General features: G+C 37.1%; 2 protein-coding genes across 3 annotated transcripts in view; one reads left to right on the top strand and one right to left on the bottom strand.

The window, feature by feature from the left end:
• The first annotated feature begins 1,670 nt into the window (after positions 1–1,670).
• LOC116302026 (uncharacterized) lies at positions 1,671–21,167 on the top strand. Of its 2 annotated transcripts, XM_031711211.1 has the most exons (22): positions 1,671–1,809; positions 2,713–2,985; positions 3,225–3,431; positions 3,997–4,044; positions 5,473–5,523; positions 5,813–5,866; positions 6,025–6,087; positions 6,839–6,892; positions 7,233–8,030; positions 8,693–8,815; positions 9,036–9,164; positions 12,291–12,467; positions 12,807–12,863; positions 14,795–14,869; positions 15,009–15,107; positions 15,495–15,551; positions 15,644–15,851; positions 16,032–16,102; positions 16,544–16,606; positions 16,916–16,990; positions 17,331–17,420; positions 19,603–21,167. In XM_031711211.1, the coding sequence occupies exons 1-22, from the start codon at positions 1,725–1,727 to the stop codon at positions 19,719–19,721; spliced, it is 2,976 nt and encodes a 991-aa protein (XP_031567071.1). In that variant the 5' UTR covers positions 1,671–1,724; the 3' UTR covers positions 19,722–21,167. The 2 variants fall into 2 exon arrangements, with proteins under 2 accessions (XP_031567071.1, XP_031567072.1); XM_031711212.1 differs by lacking the exon at positions 6,839–6,892.
• Positions 20,743–23,643, bottom strand: part of LOC116308254 (nicotinamide phosphoribosyltransferase) — a 25,207-nt gene continuing 22,306 nt past the window's right edge. The window contains exons 16-18 of the mRNA XM_089025369.1: positions 22,094–22,219; positions 21,895–22,005; positions 20,743–21,431 (exon numbers count right to left, since the gene is read on the bottom strand). Of these exons, the coding sequence (XP_088881495.1) occupies positions 21,426–21,431; positions 21,895–22,005; positions 22,094–22,219 (243 nt within the window). The 3' untranslated portion in view covers positions 20,743–21,425. The remainder of the gene's footprint in view (positions 21,432–21,894; positions 22,006–22,093; positions 22,220–23,643) is intronic.

The raw sequence follows: 23,643 nt of genomic DNA, 5'->3' as shown, positions 1-23,643 counted from the left end.
AACGGACACCTCTTTAAAACGGACACCTCTTTAAAACGGACACCTCTTTAAAACGGACACCTCTTTAAAACGGACACCTCTTTAAAACGGACACCTCTTTAAAACGGACACCTCTTTAAAACGGACACCTCTTTAAAACGGACACCTCTTTAAAACGGACACCTCTTTAAAACGGACACCTTTTTGCAGTCCCTGCCCGTTTATGGTCATTTGACTGTATTTAAACTCTCTATAAAACGGACACCTCTATAAGACGGACTACGGACACTTTGAAGAGGTCAACGGACAAGTCATCTACACGTTACTGTAATTCATGGGATTAAAATTGCAAAAATAAACGAAAGAAGTTGTGATTTGATTACGTAGATAAATAAATACTAAGGAAGTAAATTTATTTTAGAGCTTGAAAATTTTTAATTGTTGTACACAATACTGTACGGCATACATATACAGTGTTCATTTACAGAACTCAGAATGACTACACATGTGTTCTGCACTAACTACAGTTATGTGTACAGTAAACAGTGTAAATAAATTTGGATACCTTATGTACAATGTACGTTATTTTAACATTTAAAAATGTGTTAGAAATGATTAAAGTGCTAACAATCTACAGTAGAGTTGTTATCATTTGTACAGTGCATTCTCACATAGTTGTGCAAGTTTGTATATCAGGTGTCATATTACGTAATGTATGTATAAAACGGACACTTGGCGCCGGTCCCCGGGAGTGTCCGTCCTAGAGAGGTTTCACTGTACTTGGTTTGGCCTCGATATCGTGGAAACACTACGATTTATATTATGCACCGAATACCTGAATACACTGAATAAACTGAATACCTACTTAACCGTGACGAAAGCATCCCGTCGAGTTAAATCAGTTCAAAATGAGTGCAAGTCCACAAATTCCACAATGATTACTCAACAGAGTTAATCCGTCGCTAATCACTAAGGCCAAGTACAACAATGGTGCAGCTCAACGGGGTCAAGGCTCCCTAGCCCTGGTAGTGGTGCACTATTGAGTCCCCTGAATGACCCTGGATTACAGGTTAAGATAATTCGAATTAGTTTCGATTGGTTTGAAAGATAGAAGAAAAAAAACGAAAACCATGCTAAGCCGGGGGGGAACCTCCCAGAGAAAGGACTACCCAAATAAGGTCACATGGGGTAACAGGGAATTGAATCCAGGACCGCGCCGCAGAGATGCATGAGAGGCAAGCCACACCAACTTGACTCCTCTAGCGTATATCTCACAAGTGTTTGTTAAAATGAGTGGAACGGCACCAGGCCGAGGATTAGCGCGTCTCACACGTGTTAGTGAAAATTAAAGTTAAAGTAAAGTTAAAGTATACCAACGGATTATCTCACCTCCGGAACAAGTGTTAGTAAAATTAGTGGAACGGCACCAGGATTAGTGCATTTGACATGTGTTAGTGAAATGAATGGAAGTACACCAAAATAGTTCGTTTGCATGCATGTTACCCTGAATACGAAAAATAAAAAACTATTCACTATTTTTGTCGTTTATGTTCATAAAATAACTAAAGGCTGCTGGTGTTTATATTCATAAGGTGTCGTTGATATCAAAGTTACTACCGGCTGTGATGTCATACAAGTCATGTCAGCAGGTCGCTAGATTTTCACCGTTAGACACAACGCCAAAAATCGAGACAAAATATGTGCGATTAGTTTTTAGGTCGAAAACTGATAATTTCCTACGTGGAATGGCTATCTTGAAAGCTAAGGAAAGTTACTGTGTGCTTCTATTATCTTTAGTGTTTTCCTTAGGGCAGTCTACAACGAATCAAGGTGAGAAATGAAATTTGAGAGATATCTCAAGCGTATCAATAGTAACATATCGAGATATTCTCTAGGCATGGATGACCTTTTTAAAGGTCGCCTGGAAGATCGTGCAGATTTAAATTCGAAATAAAGATTGTGTTTTGCTAGGCTGTAAACTCCATTTTCATTGTTATAATAGGGATGGTACGTTTTTTATTGGGGTAGGGACATTAGTGAAAATTGAAACTTTTGTGGAGGATCAATACTTTTTTTGACAAAAGCTAGTTCCTTGATGACTTAATAGGAGGATCGTGAATGTCTTACTGCTTGGAAGGCGGAAAGGGCTACACTTTTCTTTAAAGTTAACTGCGAACCCGCCAACACCCAATTCAAAAAGTACTTTTGCTTAATGCTCTTTCTTCCATCAATACTTTTAATTTTGACCCAAAATGTTTGTGTGTAGGGAGTAATATTACCCTTCTCATTATTACAGCCGTAATGAGTCAAAACAATCCATGATTTTTCACACTATATGTAAGTAGTGAGTAGTTCAAAATTGTTTTACTCATTTTCGTCGGCACTCGACCCAGACATCTTTCAAGACGTCTCGGGATTGGTTTTTGAATGCCATCAATCCATTTTCCATCGGTCAAAGTAGTTTGTATTTTGTAATTGATGTAAAACAAGCCACATCCAAGACGGACTATGTTGATGGTGAACTGGTGATTTTCCAGTAACGCGACTTGCATTCCTGTCCTAGCAAGCAAGGTTGACTTTAGTATTTGTCATCAGTTTTTTTAACAGGTATTTTTATAGTAAAAGGTATTCTATCGAAGTTCATAAAAAGATAGAATATTTCTTTTATTCTGAGAATATCGGGTCATATTAGTATGTCATGTTTTCACTTTATCTTAATTTATGAACTTCTAGGGCTAAAGAAACCTGATAAACATTGCATTCATATTGTATCTATAAACGTGCCAAGCGATGACTCTGCACAATCCACCAACAATTATGCCTTCAAAGCAAATGTCAAAGAAGCTTTTCTCAGCAAAAATCCTGGCTTATTTCGTATAAAACATGGAGGATTTTTGGGAATCAAGGAAACTGTTGCAATTGAATCTGCGAAAAATCCTGGATACTACCTTCGTCACAAGAATTACAAGTTCCATCTACAAAAGGCTATCAACTCTTCTTTTTTTGGTAAGAGTGCATAAATGTCCTCAAAAACAAAACAAAAACAAAAACAAAACAACAACAAGCAAACGCGTGTACGGCTTCGTCGTCTTGCTTTACATAAGGATTTGCATTGCTTCGATGTTTGTATAGGGGACGAAAGATAGGACATTCATCGGTCCCATTCATCAGTGCCGGCTGCAACAAAACTTTTGTTCATTTTTCTATTATGATGTGAATGTGATATGTAATAATTTGTTTTCCAGCGAAAGATGCTACATTCTACCTTTTAAAAGTCCAGAACGATCCACCCTTGTATGCATTTGAATTATATGGCCATCCATCGTGGTTTATTATGCATAATAAGAAGAAACACATGTTAATGCTTGGTCATGTAAGAGGGTCAGAAAATGAAGTAATGGATTCAACATTTGCCTTCAAAAAAGTCCGCTGCCTTCAGAAACGTAGACAAGGTACAATTTTACTTGTAAGAACGTAACATTATCATCGATGGTAGTGAGTGTGTTAAAGTGCAAATGAACCCTTCGACAATACTTTCAATACTGATCATACATGAAGTAAATAGTTGAATGGTAAAATATTTCTTGATTTGAGTGATGCGTTTCTAAATTATGAAGGTTTATACTTTCAATATGCTAATAAGTGTGATGTCTATTAAGGCTTAATTAAATATACAAAATCGAACTGGTTCATAGATACAGTATTTAAAAAGCATCATTATTTTACTCATGGTTTACATGAAAGCTATTTAAAATTTTTATTTTCAAAATGACCAGCATTAAGTATTACTAGTTACAACAAAAACACTCAAATACCTTACCTGACGTCATCATCATTAACATATTGGAAGTATAAACCTTCCTAACTTAGAGACGCGTCACTCAAATCAAGAAATATTTTACCAATCAACTATTTACTTTATGCAGAACCGATACTGAATGTATTGTCAAAGGGTTCATGTGCACTTTAAACCCTGCTAATTTCTGACGCCTGTAACTATCTTTATTCATATCCAAGGACAAGTACAAAAGAAAACTGTGGTTGTTGGCCATGGCTCATTAATGGGTATGTATTTTAGTATATTACACAAGTTTAGCATTCAATGCATACCGCTGTTTTTGAAGACCGCAGACTCATTTCAAGAGAATATGATAATTTTCTCTTGCTCATTTGCACAGGCTTGGCCTCGTTTATAAGTCACTCATTTACAGATACCGTTAAAGTTCTGTGGGGTTTCAAAACAATATTATTTATTGTGGCAAAAACTGTGGCAAATGATTTGCTCTTATGAGTCTTTAGTCATAAATCACAGCGGTATTTACCAATATAGAAAAATATAGATTATCACTTGAGACAAGTTAAGTGCTTGATATCGTTTTTATTCACGAGTTTGCATATGATATCGCGAACGAGCGAGTCTGCGAGCAAGTAAGTATTATGATTTAGAAACGAGTGAATAAAAAAGATATCAGGTTCTTAACATGCAATAATTTGTTTATTTGTTTATTACGAAATTTACGATTTCCGGTTGACCGTGAATTGATATCGTATCACTGCAAACTGATAGAAACGTGAAATTTACGACTGTGTTTTATGCCGAATTGGAAGTGATAAACAAATAGGGATAAAAAGAGGGATTTTAAAGCACATGAAAAAAGTAAGTAAAAAGTGCCTGAAATCCGTCAAGCCTGCGCGAGAATATAGGTGAGTCAATGCATGGTGTGAAGGAAAGCCTTTTGTCATTTCCAGTAACAGCTGGCCTGTTCCCTACCTACTAGTGTATGTTTCATTACATCGGTGTACAACTGAGTCCTGTCCCAAACCTATTGAGGATTTGTACCATCCCGTGCCAAAGCCCATAATACAGCTTGGGCTGCCTGTGGTTAGATAGAAGAACAATGAAATCCATTTCATCTTGGGAATTGAATTGTTTCTTACGTAAAACGATTGTATTGTTCCTGCCATCTAACATGGCTGCCGTCTTGTGATGGTGCAAACCCTCTGTTGATTTGTTAGCGGTATCTGAAAAGAGCACAGAATAATTTAAACCTTGTTAAGAAGCTGGCAAAAAGATGTCAAAAAGAAAACAAAAACTAGAAGAAATACGATGGCACAGTATTAATTATTATATAATAACTGTCATAAATATCGCGTTCTGATTGGTTGAGAGCGCGTGCTTTATGAGAGCACACAGCACGCACGCGCACTCTCAGTCATTCCTATTCCCAAAAAAGGGTTATTATAATATGTATTTTATAAAAGCGTCGAGAAGTGCTCCGCGTGCACACAGCACGCACACAGGGGTTTTCTATTTATTTATCAATTACCATACGAAAACTCGAGCTGTGCTAGCCTGGATCGAAATGCTTCTTGGGGAACGTTTGCTGTCTATATTGCTAGATAATTCTGCTTATAGAGCAATGCGAACTCTCTTTATACTTTCACATTGTTGAATTGCCAAATTAGTTCAATCATTTCCCTTGACTTCCGCAGAAGACCAGTCTGACGATGATTCGAGTGATATGGAACATAACGAAGAATATGGTAGGTGTATTGAATAACTATGAGAGCCCTACCCGAACCCTCCTAGAGTTGTCCCCGCCTTCCGCGGTAGTTTGCCTATGTAATCATTTCGGTCTGGCTACGGACGAAGAATGAATAAACCAATGATGACTGACACTGTTCATGATGATGATAAGGTATCTTATTTGTCTTTGTGTTGACCCTATGGATTCATATGGCAGCTTCTCATCGTTTCAAAGGCAGTTCGAGAATAACATCACAGACACGTTGATAAGTACAACTGACATATTCCTTTTTTTCTGATTCCCAGTTAACGACAAAAATGCTAAAACCGCTCCTGCATTTCAAACCAGCATTAACGAAGGTATGCAACATTTGTTTTACCTTGAAATATACCTTAACATTTTGGTCCACATAAGAATGAAGATGGGATGAAGCGTTGGTTCTTAAAGAAATTGGCTCAGTTTCGTTTGGTTGATTATAATATATACATTTATCGTTATATGTTCATTGACGTTCCAGTTGTCATGAAAAGTGGCGAGAAAGATGAACCAAACACGGCTTCTGTAACCGTGGCAACGGCAGGTAACCGCACTTAGTGGGCAGTAGGATGACGCGCTTGGATATTTTAATCATTCTCCATTTCTTCCATAAAGGGCATGAAACGTATGATTTGAGTGACTTAGGATCAGATATTAATTAAGAACATGCGTAATAGGTAAATTACGAGCCTCGTATGAAACGACTGAAGAAGAGGGCCAATGGGCCTTTCACAACTTCAAATCGCGTAAAAAATGAAGCTTACCGCCTCATCTCTTTAACAATTAGACTACGAGGTCGGGTTTTCTGAGTCAATCAATAGCCAATCAGATTGCAGGATTCGTGATTGTATGCTAGTGGTTTATGCTAACATATATTATATATATATTATATATATTATATATAAGAATTTGGTGACAAAAAGGAGGATTCCAAAATAACTATAATCTATCAGTATCAAATTCGGCAGTACTTTGCATAATACGCTTAAGAGGTCTTAAGCATATCTAACAAGCTTCGTGTAAAACCGTGTAAAACGTAAAGGGGAAAATATAGAGTTATTTACCGTCCTTGAATCGGTTCGGATAGGAAAAGACTGTACCCCCCGTCTTGAAAACGGACCTGCTTGCCGGTAAATAATACATGTGTATAAGACGTGTATGAGACGTGTATATTACATGACATCAAACTAAGAAAGGGTGTAGCAATGATTTGCTTCCCATGCCGGAATATATCATGCATATCCTAGGACTTTCATACATTTTCTCTGATAATGTAACTGATCCAAATACTGTAGAATCTGGAAATGTGGCCAAAAAAGAGCAAGATATCATACACGAAGTAGAACAAGGTACAGTCAAGAGACATTGAAAGTTTCATCTCCATACCAATTCAGTCTTTGTGATAGATGTATTAAAAAACCCACTGACTCTATACCAATTTGAAATAATTGTCTTTTATTATCTAAAGCTCTTTGACAAGAGTGAAAATAAGTTTTAAAATAAGTCCCTAACAGTCCAACCATGAGATTTTCACAATGGCTCCCAAAAGACTGAGGGGTGACCCACCATATACTGCAGGGGCCACAGGGAACCCAAATGACTAGATAACACTTATTACAACACAATTCAGTCTCTGTGATAGGTGGATGTCTGATGTCTGATGTCTATATTGAATTAATTCCTTTGCAGCATTTAACGCGTCTCGCCCCCAACAGAATGGAAGATCATTAGATGTCATGGAAAAAGACATAGAAAGAAAAGTAAATGATTTAGCTTCATCTTTGTATGAGCAAGATAACAAAAAGGCATTTACTGACGAGACAAAAACTGCTGACGTAGTAATACAGGACAATGATGTGGACAGTACCAGTACTGAACCTGATACACAAACAGTAGATCAGGATGTTGTCATCAAGACTGAAGAATCTGCGTCTAAAAGTCATGTTCTACCAGGCCGTTTCGTCCATAGCACACAAGTACAGAAGACTAATAAACCCACTCAATTTAGTAAAAAAGAACTGAAGACTGTAAGCTCATACAAATTTACAAAAAATGACAAAGCAAGTTCAAATGTTGTGAAAGGCAGTCCAAAGCTTGTCAATGAGCACTACGACATTATAGCCCGGGCATCCCTTGCGATACCCGAGGGAGCTAAAGATAAACGACAGAGCAGGATGATGGGATCAAATGGCGAGCCAAAAGCAGACAACAACAATCAGATAATCAATAACCAAAACCAAATCAAACGTTTACAAACGAAAATAGAAAACACTAAACAACTTTTCGGCAGTCTGGGTGAGAGTGTGCACATAGTAAACACATCAGTTGCAAGAACTGACCACCAGGATAATCATCCTTTACACAGCACTTCTTTGCTAAACAATGATAGCAACAAACTGAAGCCAAACGCAACTAAACCCTTTCATCGATATAATCCCCAGCAAAGGCTAAATGGAACGCTTGCCACAAACGGAAGACCAGTGGTTTGTAAGTAATGTCTAATATGTTATGCCGACTAGAATTACGTGGAAATGAGATGATTAACCAAAATGTTACATTCAATGGGTCACGAGGAAAATGTTAAATGGATCAGGGTTCGCTTAGCTATAGATTTATTTATCCTAAAGTTAATAATATTTTACAACCATCACTACTTGTCAGAGGCACTTCTGTGAGGATCACTTGATGTGATTCAATGCTCGCCACACATACATCCACTATAGAACTACCACTACTTGTCAGAGGCACTTCTGTGAGGATCACTTGATGTGATTTAATGCTCGCCACACATACATCCACTATAGAACTACCACTACTTGTCAGAGGCACTTCTGTGGGGATCACTTCATCTGGTTCAATACTCGCCACACATACATCCACTATAGAACTACCACTACTTGTCAGAGGCACTTCTGTGAGGATCACTTGATTTGATTCAATGCTCGCCACACATACATCCACTATAGAACTACCACTACTTGTCAGAGGTACTTCTGTGAGGATCACTTGATGTGATTCAATGCTCGTCACACATACATCCACTATAGAACTAACACTACTTGTCAGAGGCACTTCTGTGAGGATTCAAAATATTCCTTATTTCAATGTTAAAAATTTATCCACGTGTTGATGAAACAAACTCTCCTTAGATTTTTCAGAAACTTGCCAGAATTCGCTGCCCAACGTTTGTGAGGTATGGGCACAGAAAAGGTATTGCCTGACTTTTAACGAGCTGATGAAGCGTTATTGCAGGAAATCATGTGGGCTTTGCGGTGAGCAAATATTTGGTTAATGCGCATGCTGTCCAAAAAAATTACCGATCAGTAATTATATGGATAATCATAGTTAATCAGATAGGAATGAATTAAGGGGCTCATCTAATGTCTAGAGACTAGTGCAGAAAGTAAAAATCATGGTAGTTTTTTATAAAATGGTAAACCCGGCATAACTGATTTTAATTACATAACTTGAGTTCCCAATTTCTTTCAATAGATCCAATTGTTACAACGGGTTTTAGTCCGTGCGACAAGTCGTGTGGAGGCGGCATCCGACTGCGCATGATCAAAGTCAACAATAGACAAGTACTTCAACGAAGAGCCTGCAATACACACGAATGTCCAAGTATATATGATTGATAATTAATGAATAATAATGATATATTACAAAACTTTATAGTGCATATCAGTCAGCATATTTCACCCGATATTTTTTAACAAAATTTCAAACATCAAGTCAAGGTTCGCGGCATCTACATTGACCAAAACCTTTTTGCACTCAGTTTTGCGTGACTATTCTCTCAAACACACACACCCGATTTCAATGTAGGTCTTTCTCGCGCGTTACAAATAATATGTTTTCATAAAATATCTTCACAGATATATTCTCTATTTATTCAGCTTTAAAATCGTGTATAACAGTACAGAATAGTATTTAATGCGACGCAAAGGTTAACAGTAACCTTATTTCAGAAAATCCTTTTCTCTAGAATTTAGAACTACATACAATATCGATAACCAAGAGAATATGGAGTAAGAGAGCACATCTCCTTGCCTTATGATAATTATTTGAAAATCTATTTTTATCTCCGCGCGTAGCCTGAACTGTTTTTATTGTACGATTCGTGGTCATGGATACTAAAGAGATCGCCAGTGCTTTATTGCATAGACTAGACTGCGAGCGGTCCCTTTATTTCCCTTGGTCACTGTCCTTCTGTCTGTCCGTGTCGATTGGCCGAAGAAGATTGGTTACGAGTCGGCGGCTCAATTGACTTTTTTTAAATATTTAAATGCTTGAAGGGGAAACGCACGTGAACAGTTTGCACGTTTGCACGCAGGGAGCCCAATTTAGATAAAAGTGGAACTCAGAAAAATTGATAATGTCCATTTTTTACGCGCGCACCTTTGTTTTCCTATGTGGTTTCTCTGTGGTGTCTAATGTCGTTGATAGACATGTATAAATACTCTTACAAGCTTCGGTCTGTCGTGCTGTAGGTCGTGGTTCAGGTCTAAGCCGGACCAACGCTTTTATTTGATTATAATGAGAATTTACGGTTTAGCAATTCGTGATGACGTAGGTAATAAAAAGATATAACTAGCTAAAAACTAGTGTGAGCTGCGTCGGTGTTTCTAATGAAACAGTAATGATGAAAAGGTAAATTATACACCGTGAAAAGATGAAAAAAAACTTACATCTTTTCACGGTGCATAATTTACCTTTTCATCATTACTATGACGTAGGTAAATTTGATTAAGTCATTAAAGAAAGTAATACCATGATCACCTCGGGATCCATTGTTTTTGGATGAACGTTTAATCACCAACATCCCTCCCTCATGAATGACATGAAGGAAATTCAGAAACTAATTATCCCTCATTCATATGGATGAGGGACGATTAGTAAGTAAGAAACTAAATATCCCTCATGTTATTCATGAGAGGTTGTCCCTCATGTAACGTAATCATCGGGACACCGAGTCTAAATTGACCCGGTTCGAAATCTGATGCATTTTTAATGAGCATGCATACCACCCTGCAACAGGCTTTATTCAATGTGGGATAGAGAAATTGGTCTTAGAGTCGGATTCTACACGCTAGGAAAAACTTTGCGCATGCGTTATAATGGACTAAAATTACCAACTTGTTACAATCTAATGTTTTACACAAATGTTAATTTTCTCGGTGCAAGGGCAGCCTTCACGCATGCGCAAAGCCATTTTGAAACAAAAAGCAAAAAGTTAACGTTTATTCAACCACTTTATTGATAACGTTTATTCAACCACTTTATTGATTTTTCACACGTCTTATTTAGAACTGATTGTAATAATAAATGTTTAGTTTTAGTACTCCATGCAGTGTGTCTTTTAGTGTTCTCTGGAACTGTAGTTTCTCTAACACTCTCGACATCAGCGTTTTTAAAAAGCTAAAACGACCTTCCGCCATTCTGGTCAAGTTGTAGTAAAGCAAAAATTTATTCCTTGATTGATATGTTTTCTGTGTTGACAAAAAGCCATTCCAATGAGAGTTCTTAAACAAATTATTATGTCATTGAAGTAGTTTTAAGAAAACATTTTAAGTTTTAATTAGCATTTTGCTAACCAAACACTCTCTTACTTGTGCTTCCAAGAGTAATCATTCAGTCAAAGTTCTTTATACAATGAATTTTGATTTAGTAGGCTAGAATTAAGTAGGCCTTAGTATGCTACCAATTTGCCAAATATTTTGCCAATGTTTACACGGATAAAACAAAAACATAAGGTACAAAGTTTTATATCTCCCATGAGACGATAAATCAGATAGATGGATTAGACAGTTTGATAGCAACTTATTAGTATTCAAGTTCGATTTGTTTTCTTTAATTTCCTCGGAAATCATGGTATTACAAACTAATACCATGGCAATTTCGGGATATTAGTGATTAAATGTCCCCGAAGCCGAGGGAGGTTTAGTAAAAATCCCTCGGCCTACGGCCTCGGGCCTTCCACTAAACATCCCTCGGCTTCGGGGACATTTAATCAATAATATCCCTCATTGCCATGGTATTACTCATAATAATCGCTAACGAAGCGACGCCGGCGCTGCTTGGCACGGATAGTGCAGCGGTGAATACTCAGAGCGTATAGCTGATTCAAACCAGAGAGACCGTTGCGGGTTGGAAAGGACGTTTACTTTTAAGATAAGTGAGCCCTATTTAGTATCTATTCAGAAAAAACATATATCAGTGAACTCTATTTAGTATCTACGAATAAGTGAAACAAACAACTGACTGTAAAAAACTTGCGACAACACTGACGCATCTTTACATATCAATACCGACTTCTTACCATTCACATTACGACCACACCAGAGGTATAAATACCATAGACTGTCTTTCGTTTACTCACTAGACTCTGAAGATGACTTCCGTTTTATTCGTCTAAGTAGAAAGTTATTTCAACATCGTCTAATATATTGACATGTGATTTTTAAAACATTTATCGCTCGCATTGAAGTCACTACGATCTGAACAATCAGTAATCGTATGCTAAAAATATTTCAGGCTGCGCACGGAGCTAAAAATAGATTTTCAAATACTTTTCATGGGTACAGAGACCTTTGTATGGGAGATGTGCTCTTTTACTTATACTTTCTTGTCATAATGACTTATCTATTGCCTGCATGCCTGGCTACCTGCCGAAACGAACAGCATCACTCTGTAACTAACAAACATCTAGAGATTTGAACTGACAGTTTGTCTTTGATATGTTTGTAGTCAATGGTGGCTACACTCCATTTTCTGACTTTAGTGAATGCAGTGCCACCTGTGGCAGAGGATTGCGCTACAAACACAGAACCTGTACACAACCCCCGCCGCAGTTTGGAGGAAAAGACTGCACAAGACTTGGAAGCCCCATTAAAACCGTTGAATGTCATGTGGCTAAATGTGAAGGTTAGGAAGCCTGTATAAAATACTTCTACGTCTGTCCTTTTGCATTCTTATTTCAAATCCTTATCCCAACACACACACACACAAACACACACGCACACACACACACACACACACACACACACACACACACACACACACACACACACATATATTAGTTAGATACCTTTTTTTCATAGGGGGTTTCTCATCTTCAACTTTTTTTTGACTCTATATAATGTACCTCATTACTAACACGCAAAAATGCATGAGTTATATCATGGTTATATAATCAGAAAAGGTTATGCAAGATGAAGTTGCAGTGAACGCATTGCTAAGTTTTTAGAGAACTCTATTTTACAGTTAACAACGAAAAGAAACTCAGTAAGGAGACTAAGGAATCACATTCTCTGAAGCAAGGTTAGTATAATGAACCATTATATGTAATCTGCATGACCTGTCTTATCGTTGTCATATTCTATAATAAAACAACATCCTGCCTATAAAACTACGTGAATAAATGTATATGTAACAACATACACCTAGTTAACAATTTTATTCTTCACTTGACTCTGGAGATGACTTCCGCTCAGGTTGTCGAAACGTCAGTCACACCAAACACTCTTCAGGACTACATCCACCCGGATGATCATAATACTTCGATTAATGATATAGAATTATAGATAAGTTATAGTGCTTGGGAACGAGGTCATTCCGGGCGAAAGACCCTTGGAAATAAATTCGGAAAAATTAATTTCCGACCTCGCTGGGAATAAACCATTAGGTCCACATATTCTGTGCTTCGATTAATATTCATTTAGCAAAACAATGAAGCGCAAAAATTCCATTTAGTCTCTGGTAGCCCATATATTTTATAACTCAGACTAACGTTTTTCGAAATAGCCGTATACACCTATTTCAAAAACAATGTCGTTTTGGAGATCTGTAATCTGAGACCGAAATGAATTGTGGATTGTAAGCTGCTTAAACGGTTTGGTGATTTAATAAGCCATTTCACGGATCCCTTTTATTCAACCTCAGCCTCGCCAGCGTGTAATTATTCTTTAGAATTTGACTACAGTCCGCAGTAATGAAAGGAATTTACACATCAACGAACAATTGAAACACTTCAAAATTTCACAGATTGTAGGCAATTTCTAAAGAATCTATTACAAACTGAAGAAGCTGAGGTTGAGCCGCGGGATCTGTGAAATGGTCTATTAGTAGTTCGCAACAAATCATATTATAAAATAACTGTTATAAATCTCGCATTTTTGATTGGTTGGGAGCGCGTGCTTTATGAGAGCACACAGCACGCACGCGCCCTTTGCATTTTATAAAAGAAATAAAAAACTTGCTTGCAGTGCTGTGTGGAGTTATAAAGCACTTGGGAATTGGCTGAACACTCGAGAAGTGTCGAGAAGCACTCCACTACGCGTCATACTCCTCCTAACACTTCTCTCGTGTTCTGCCAATCCCCGCGTGCTTTATGACTCCACACAGCACGCGCGCGTGTTTTTATATTTATTCAATATAAATATACCTACTTTGAACGATGACCTGCACTAACGTATTTAGATTTTTTGACGAGAAAACACGTAGTGCCCACTCTCAGATTTCAGATCTCCGACCGACTTTTTTTGAAATAGCTGTATAAGGGGGCGGTTGTCAATTGGGACTCTGTCCTGTTACCGCCTCCTGTCACATGCTCGTCTTTTCGTCTTCTTCTTCTTCTTTTTCTTTTTTTCTGTCCGCTGTACTGTTTGTAATTAGTCGTTTAGGCGTAATGTGTGAATTTTACTTGGTGACAAAATCAATAAAATAAAAATAAAATAAAATGAAAATACCAATCGGTACTTGGTACATTTAACCCCGAAAGGGGGGAGGCATAACAAACTCTACTCGCGTGCCGATTGAATCTGCACTGATCTGAATAGAACCCGAGCGAGACCTCAGAGCCAATGGGTATAAATATTACCCACATCAACCTGACCAAATGATTAGTCCAGACTATTATTGTGTTTTATCATGAACAGGAGGGAGGGGTGCCTCTATTGTTTCCGGCCTTTCATTTCGAGACCGATTCTTGTTCTTGTTGATATAAGTAAATCCAAAAGAGTATGAGTACTCTCTTGGTAAAACCCCATGGTAGCTGGAAAACACACCAAAAGAAAGGCTGAGCTGCAGATTGAAATGCGTTTAAATACTAAATCCGCCTGTTTTATGGTCTTGTGTAATCTGCTTTGTATTTTCATCTAACCATTTGTTGATATTTGACTTTAACGCGGGACTTTACGACGATGTTTTGCACCAAGAGCATATAGTTAATTTTCTCATGATTTGCTCTCCAGCAAACGATGACTATGAACACATGCCAGAATATCATGTGGAGAAGCTAAGCAATGGAGGATACACAGTAAAAATAGGTAACGCATGAATATAAATGGGCCATAAATTCTATGCCTGCATGGAATATCAAGTCGCGTACAAAGAATACAAGAATACGAGATGAATACCATACAATACCGCATGAATTTAACATGCCATTTTTCATTATTTTTACAGACACCCCTAAAAAGCTAAATTCTGGAATAATTAAGCATATCAGCGGCAATTTGTATCAATATGTAGACAGACATGGAAAAAAGAAAATTGTACGATTAAGTAAGTGAAAACTCAATAGTTAACTGAGGCAAAAGGTAGGGACGACAGGGACGATACAGGAATCTCAGATGGGGGGTTGGGTTGGGACTAAACCAAACCTGGGGAAGGTCTGAGGGTATATTACTCTCGAGGAAATCTTTAAAATATGGTTTTAAGTACTGTTATTTATTAGAATGATTTTCATATGACCGTGAAAGAAAATAGACCATTTAGTTTGTAATAGTTGATAAAGAACAAAAGAAAATCATTGGTTTAGAGTCTACTACTAACTATTAGTTTGCCTATTCTTTCACGATCATATGAAAATCACTCTAATGTTTGTTTGTTTCCATTCAAACTATCATAAAACTACATATGATAATTTCCAACTGCATTTTCCTCTTCTAGAGGGAAGGCACGGTAAATCGTTTCATGATCACCACGTTTATCACAAAGGAAAACCAGGTATCGCCTTCGTAATATGTTCTTTTAAAATCTTTCTGAACGATTATATTGATAATTTTTTTCTAAAACTGAAAATGTCTATCAAAAATTAGTGGCAAAGCTCAAATGTGGTGATTCAAAATTCCCAAAGTATCACCGAGTGGAGTCCAACTTTCCACCGACCAGGTCAGGCCTTGACAACCAAAACAGAGAATTAGAAGATGATGATCCTTACAAGATGTATGAAGATGGAAAAATTATGTACGATAAGTATGGGATACCAAGTGGCACAACGGATGAAGTCGTCAAGTCTTCGGCCTCGTGAGTACTGGTTATAATATTGGTTTTGGGGGAGGTGTGTGGAGGGTGTGGAGGGAAGGTGTGGGGAAGGTATGGGGGGAAGGTGTGGTGAGTGCGGGGGGAGGTTGTAGTAACTTAACGTAGTTGGGACAATCCACCTACATTGGCAAGGGTAAGTCTTTATAATCTGTGCATTTATAGACCATACAAAATTATTCTCCACAAGAACAAGAACCACGAACTAGTTGTCAGGGAAGAATGTCTGGAGTCCGGTATGTATAAAGTATTCTATGTATTCTAACACATATACAGCTTTATTAATATCTCTAATATCTCTTTATATACTTTTAATTAATATATTGGGTATTAAAATACCCAAGATATTCTATTATTAACTCTGCATTCTGATGCAGTAATTCAAATTATCTTTATTTAAGAAGTCTATTTTGAAGAGAGTTTTCTTGCAAAAACAAAGGGCAGATATTTGAAAATCTTTAAAGCAATGGTAAAAAGGTCGCTCGAGTCTAGCATACCGTTAATAGAAAATACAACTAGTCTAAAGGAGGAGACGAAAAGTCACTGAAAGAAAACTGATCACCATCGCACTAATAGGCGGAGGAGCTAGGTTAGCTAGGTGATGAAATGCTACCTTCTTTGTCATCATATTCATTCATTGTTGTTCCAAATTCATCCATGTTTAAATGTTGAACTAGACTCGTCTGTTAATCCTGATGATGGTGATGATGAAAACAAAGACTTTCAAAAACCCACTCAAGGTATATAAAAACATTATCGTGCAAATAATAAGACATTCGCATGGTGGCGTCCTTTGATTCCCACTTCCAAGATGCTTCGCGAATTTTCTTTCTTATTTAAATTTGCATTCCCTCATGAGAACAGTAAGACAACTGGTGCTAATTAACTGAAAAAAAGAAAGTGTGCAAGGGAGTCTGGTAGTAGAGGTCAATGACGCCATCATGCAAATGTCCTATTGAGACATCGGTGCTTGTCGGGTGTTCTAAAGACTTTGTGTGTGTTCCTTTTTTCAGGCTGCTTCATTTCTTTAAAAATATTGTGTTTTGCAGGTTTTTATGGTTACAATTTTGACGATCCCACTCATTCATATGGGTCATCCAATCTAATAGCTCAAAACACTTTGGGTAAGTATGTCATATTGTTCCGTACATCATCTTGTCATTAAACAAGCTGTTATGGAAAGGATCTATTTGAAGTGAAGACCGCTGAACTAGGGTACAGTGGGCTACAGGAAGCAGTTAGCTCAATTACAATGAATTATATCTACAATTAAACCTGATGAATACGTTAGTAGATCAATATCTAGACATTAGCCTTACGATTGTAACGAGGGATTCTTGGCCTTTACAAACCAACGTACCCGATAAGCATGGCAACATGAAGAAGACTGCCTCAATGAGGTGTTGGGTCCTGCTACATATATGCACAAAACATAATCATGAAGACAATTTTGAAAAACTTTAGGGAACGAAGTCAGGCAGGCTATGGGAAGCATAGGAAGAGCAATTGACTATGATACAGATGCTATAGCAACGAGTTCTTTAATGCAAAAAGGTAAGGGACTGTGAAATAATTATCAGGAGGGGGAGGCTGAAAAACGAGATATATCAAGCAAAAGGTTAGGCAGTACCCCCCTTAGAAACAAAATTTTTAGTTCTTACCCCCCCCCACCCCTCTGTTATGTTAAAAATAACGTTGACCCCCCCCCCCAATGATTACCATCCTTCAATTAGAAATGTCTTTATGTGAATACCTGTTGTCATGCTATTGCAAGCCTGTGCTTACTTGTTCGATGTCCTTGTCTGCAACAAATAGTACTTCTTAAGAATGTTCAACAAAACCGTCCATTTCAGTCATCTGATTCCACATCAGCGCTGTTTTCAGAAGAATGAGAGTCGTATTCGAAATCACTAGACAGGAATTCTGTACTACTATCACTGGAATTAATTCTTTCATCCCTTGGTGTTTCAGCAAGAGCAAAATTAAGGACACGTGCTACTAGCGCAGCTTTATTTCCTGTTAATACGTTTAGATTGTTCTGCTTGAGGTAGATCTTTAGTTGTTTTGCTGTCAGAGCTTGGAATTCGTTTTCATCTTTCCAGTTAATGTTTGGAAGGGTGTTTCGTTCAGCTTTTCTTTTTTGAGCTTTCAATTCAAGACTCTCAAGATGTTGCACAAAGCATTTGAGAGTGGTTTCATCAACCATCAAATTCCGGCACACCTCCTGCATTTCATTCACGTTGGATGAGGCTAACCTACCAGAAGCAAACATCTGCATGATTTGCACACTTGGAAGTTGTCGGTCGACTTCGTCACTCAGACTGGTCACACTAGATGAAATGTATCCGTGTGGTTTTATATACATTTCGAATAAAACTTAAGGACCCCCCTCCGTCAAATGAGTGATCTTACTTTGAGCCCCCCTATCTTAGCATCAATTTTATGTGATGCCCCCCCCCCCCCCCTCTGGTTTTTCAGCCCCCCTCCTGATAATTATTGTACAGTCCCTAAATCAATACTATATTTTTATTTATCTATTTATTTATTCATTCATTCATTTATTTATCATATACGCCTAATTGCAACAACCTTATCATATGAAAATAATAAATAATAAAATATCAAATAGAAATTAATTGGAAAAAATATATCTAGATTTCAAACCTTGATAGAAATAGTATACATTTATTTCAATAGTTAGTCACCTGAAAAGCTACAAAGCTGAGACCAACAAGGATTATGGGTAGTTACATTTTACATGTTTCAACCGCTTTGATAACTGTTGATGGATTTTAGATCTTTTACCAGTTACAGTCTCACCTCTTCTGAGCATCCTCAAGCTGCAAATTGTATCAAAAGCTTTACTTGTTTGATATTAAATGCTTCCCATGATCCTCAGTGATCTCAGCTTTCTAGGTTTTTTGGCGACTAACTTTATTGAAACAAGTGTATACCTATAGTACCTATATACCTATATATACCTATACTATATACCTATTTATACCTATACCTACTATATATTCCCAAGATCCAAGAATAGCTGAAACGACTTGTGTTTCTTATTATTATTCTCATCAAGAACATGGACCTTATTGTTGAGAATGATTCAATGTCAGTCTTTCTGTCCTATCGCCTTTGGCTATGACAACGTTTATTGAAATAGGTGTAATACCAACAAGTCAATATTAAAAATGTCAGTCAGAACAGTGAAATAATTACACTACTTTTGCTTAAAAATAATAACTTATTCCGATTCATTATTTTAATTTTATATGAAGTTCTAGCAATTAGACGTATACATATATATAGAATTATATAACACAGCAATCCTGGCTTAAACGCGTGTCAGTTGTGTTAAAATAGACTGTAAATCAAACCGGATCTTTTCAAAGACTAAAACGAAGATTACTGAAATAAATATTATAATGTATTGTATTGTATTGTATTGCAATACTTGTTGAGAGTGAAGGAACAGCCCAAAGCAAGCTTAGATTGTTGGGTCATGTAAATTATTGACCTTTTAATTATAATGTATAATCTGATGTAACAAGCTAAGGGTGCAGTTCAAAAAAAAAAAAAAAAAATGGAATTTAACGATTGGTCGAGGACTAAACCAAGCCGGTTATACCAAGAAAAATATTAGGATAGCCCAACAATTTGTTCATTGTCTGCAAATTTATCATTTTTAACTCTCTCCATCTGTAAATTAAACCATTTTTATTCTTTTCTTTGTCAGAGGTACCAAAACTTACGTTATCTGAAGAACTAGTAGCCGAAAATGAAGAAGCCCTGAAAGAAAGACGATACGAAGAAAACATGGCTAGAAAGTCCACAGATAATTATGCTTTTTCGTGATAAGCAATATCAGTTAAGAGTCAGTTTTCATTTATCTTCGCAAAGAATTCATTCCTTTTTCATGGATTTGCTAAAAGTTTTCATCATTAAAATAACAAGTATTGATCATGTATACATGCAAGTCATGCAGTGATTTTGAGTGACATACCATAAAATGGGTACAAGTAACAAATAGAATACTTCATACCATGAGAAAGCGATATTTATCAATTAGACAACAGAAAGTCGCGCGCCCATGGCGTTATAGACGCACGAGAGAAAATATAAAGAACGATTAACAAGCGTCAAGAGTGTCACGAGGCGTAGTTCTTTATATTTTCTCGAGTGCGTCTATTACGCAATGGGCGAGCGACTTTCCGTTGTCTAATTGATTTATAATATAGTTAGAATCAAGAAAAGATGAACCGTGCAGCCCATGGGGAAATAGTTCATAGATTTCCAACCAATCAGAGCGCGCGTTATAGCTAAAGTATGTTAAAATAGATTGTAATCTCTCTTGTCTACCAGGTGACAATTGGAATATTTCATGCCACAAGGAAGTAATTTATATGACTATTTTATCCCACTCCAATAAGTATACAACTAGGCAACAATGCCTGATGGGAGTAACGATATCCTGCATTCTGATTGGCTATATTTTTAATGGTATGCCTGTGAGCACCAGTTTGTCGATAACGTCTACAAATGGTTTACTATATACACCTAATTCAAAAAAACGTTGTCGTCGCCAAAGGCGATAGGTCATTCCGAATGGAAATGGCTTCCTTGAATACAAAGACATCGAATCAATCTCAGCACGAAGGTCCATACTCTTGACGACAAGAAGAAGAAGAGACACAAGTCATTCCAGCTATTCTTGGATCTTGGAATGACATATACATATATCCTATCGCTTTTCGCCTATCATCTATTACCTATCGCCTTTGGCGATGACAACGTTTTTTGAATTAGGTGTATAACAGAAATAAATAACGAACAACAACAAACCAATACGAAAATGTAACTAAAATGTACACAAGGCGATACAAATATCATGTGTTTATTCAGGTTTTTCAGGTCAGACGCTTTTAGCCTGCGTTGTAATGATGATCTGGCAAAACTCCCGTTTTGAGCCAAATTTGGTGCTTTCTTCACAAAGTGAACATGGATTTTGTATTTTAGCCTCGTAGTCACACTACCCTGTCAGTGGCTGGCGATAACTTTATTTCTAGATCTGAATTTCATTAGTTGATTAAAATCTCCATCTGTGCCAAATTTGTTGCTTTCTTCACAAAGTAAACAATTTTGCTAAGATATTTCGCCAAATGCAAGCTTTGGCTTTTTTCCTTCAGTTTGCCTTTATATTTTTTGGAGTACTGCAGATATGCTAATCAATGCTAACAAGTATTGTGTTTTGTCATGCAGTCCTGGTTACAAGAAAATTAAAACTAGCCATTAGAAAGCGTGCATCTTTACAACTTTGGCTTTGTTTCTGCTCTATGTTTTTATTCTCATGATATATTCTTTGATTGGGTTATATTTTTACATCCTAAAACAAATATTTCTATGTTTCAAACCGAGTCTACCATCAAACATTAATTCTACGTGCGTCGCTATTATTTCCTTTATAGCTTTTGTCGCTTATTTAAAGTGAATTAGTTTTAAAATGTGCCATGTAACATGTTATCATGTATTGATCAGCTGAAGGTGCCGACGTCGTCTGAATTACGTCTATCAAAATCAAGCAAACAAACAAGATCAATACCAGGTGGGAACTGAGTGTTTTGTAGTTTGACAAAGTTTACAATTTCATGTTCATCTGAGAAAATGAAATTTTAAACATTTTTCATGTGGTGAGCCTACTATTCTCTAAGCTGCAACTTTTAGTGTATGAATAACCTGGATACTTGGTAAACGAGCAAACAAACAAACAAACAAAAGGACCGACGAATGTGTAAAGAAGAATTGAAAAATAACAGCCTTTGAAGTTTAGGTCGTTTGTCAAGGGACGGTCGTTTCTTTCTAGCAAGAGGCAAAGGTTTTAAAAGTATAAGACAGTATAAGGTAACTAACTCACCTTGTATAAGGTAACTAACTCACCTTGGATAAGGTAACTATAACTCACCTTGTATAAAGTAAATAACTCACTTTGTATAAGGTAACTAACTCACCTTGGATAAGGTAACTAACTCACCTTGGATTGCTTGGCAGACAAGACTAGGGGTAACTCAGCACACTGTCGTATTTCCTCAAAGCTGTATTCTTTGAGAAGTCGACCATTTTCAAACACGGTTACCAACAAATCCTAAGAACGTAATACAACAGTAAATCATTAATGCACTGTACTGCAACGCACTGTACTATATTTTTCTACATTTTATCACATTTCTTACCTTTTTTGCGTCTCCTTTCCCTTCTTCTACTGTGATGTAATGCCCCTCTGCGTCTTTCTCAAGGGACAGTAGGCCTTTCTTCGATTTCTTGCTCAAATCTGTAATGGGCTGCTTATACACATCGACCTTTATTTGAAGAAAGAAAGGAAGACTACCCATTTGTTTCACCGATTAGTAGGTTTATACCCAAATAATTAAACTTCTAGTGCTCATGACCTATTGACTCGTAGACCATTCAAGCTTTTTACCACTCTTTTCACTGTTACGCGCTGATCAAGACAACAGTTGTAACAGGGAAATAAGGCAATACACTGCCGCCAATCAGAGAATATAAAAGTACCGATTTCTTTGATTGACGGAAGTGTATTGCCCAATTTCCCTGTCGCGACTGTTGTTTCAATCGACGCGTAGCAATGAAAAGAGTGATAAATTCAATGGCTGTCATTTGACGTCACGGGCATGCGCAACCAGATTCAATAGAAGCTCCCACACGTTGCATATTGCGTGCCAAGGCAAAGACAGGCACGTTAGTCAAAGATCTTTAGGGTTGACTATGACCTTGATGAAGCTCTATGTCTTCATCTAAACTTGGAAGCATACTTCATCCCTGATGAAGTCATTCTCAAAGAATTCGAGTGGTCTTTATATAAAGATCACATGTGTCTTTACACAAAGACACATGTGTCTTTATATAAAAGCACTTGAATACTAATGAAAAGGACTTTATCGGGTATAAAGGTTCATGCACGTGACGTGTGTGGTGGCTCCAATTAGACCATAAGCTTATGAATTATTCATGAGTGTTTTAATGAGATATAATGCAAGAATAGGGCACAAAATAAGTACCTAGACTGAGTGCTAATTTCCTCTACTATGAATCGGTCGCCCAGTTAAGAGGGCGTCTCTGTAACAGCGTGCCACTCGATCTTGGCTCGAAAAATAGATTTCTTTTATATTCCTATCATCGAAAGTACTATCTATCCTCACTACAAAATTGCAGTTAGAATTGTTCTAAATTCTTTTTTCCACCCGCTATGCGAATTTTTGTCCATCGACCCCAAATCAATGAAAGACGCCGATTTTCGAGGTCGGCCGAGGGCTATTTTCAAAGTCTGTTTTCTCGGGTTTCTCTGCACATAAAAGCTAATTTTTCTATCCAGAACTTTAGTCTAGTGTAACTTCTGCATAAAAACAGTAATAGTTTTTTCTGAAAAATAATCCTAACTGATCGAGACTACTGAAAGCGTGACATGGAAAGCTAAGATTATGAGGCCTCGAATATTGCATATTTCTCATTTGTGGCACCTAATCCAGCCCTAAAATATCATTCAACCTTGAGATAAGAAGCTCTTTTATAGATGTGTGCAATAAAATTTGCGGCACTTTGCTTTTCTACGAAATAAGCTAAGTTTCAAATTGTTTTATTTTCAGTTATTTCCTTGCGTGACACGACAGGCCGTTGGGTCTGTGATGGCTACTTCTTTGCTCATTATCCTCAATACCAATACCTAAAATATAATATGATGAATTAAAAACCTTAACTTTACAAT

This window comes from Actinia tenebrosa, unplaced genomic scaffold (assembly GCF_029948245.1).
Source record: "Actinia tenebrosa isolate PJP-AT-01 unplaced genomic scaffold, QUT_ActTen_1.0 utg1515__unscaffolded, whole genome shotgun sequence".
Lineage (NCBI taxonomy): Eukaryota > Metazoa > Cnidaria > Anthozoa > Actiniaria > Actiniidae > Actinia > Actinia tenebrosa.
The sequence above is the reverse complement of the archived record's forward strand: the minus strand, read 5'-3'. Positions and strand labels throughout refer to the sequence as shown.

Bases quoted from the DNA above. Each gene is read 5' to 3' on its own strand.
- LOC116302026 (XM_031711211.1), top strand. From the start codon at position 1,725: ATGGCTATCTTGAAAGCTAAGGAAAGTTACTGTGTGCTTCTATTATCT. The intron at 15,852-16,031 runs GTGAGTACTGGT...GTGCATTTATAG, and splicing joins GTCGTCAAGTCTTCGGCCTC to ACCATACAAAATTATTCTCC. The intron at 16,607-16,915 runs GTATATAAAAAC...TGTGTTTTGCAG, and splicing joins CTTTCAAAAACCCACTCAAG to GTTTTTATGGTTACAATTTT.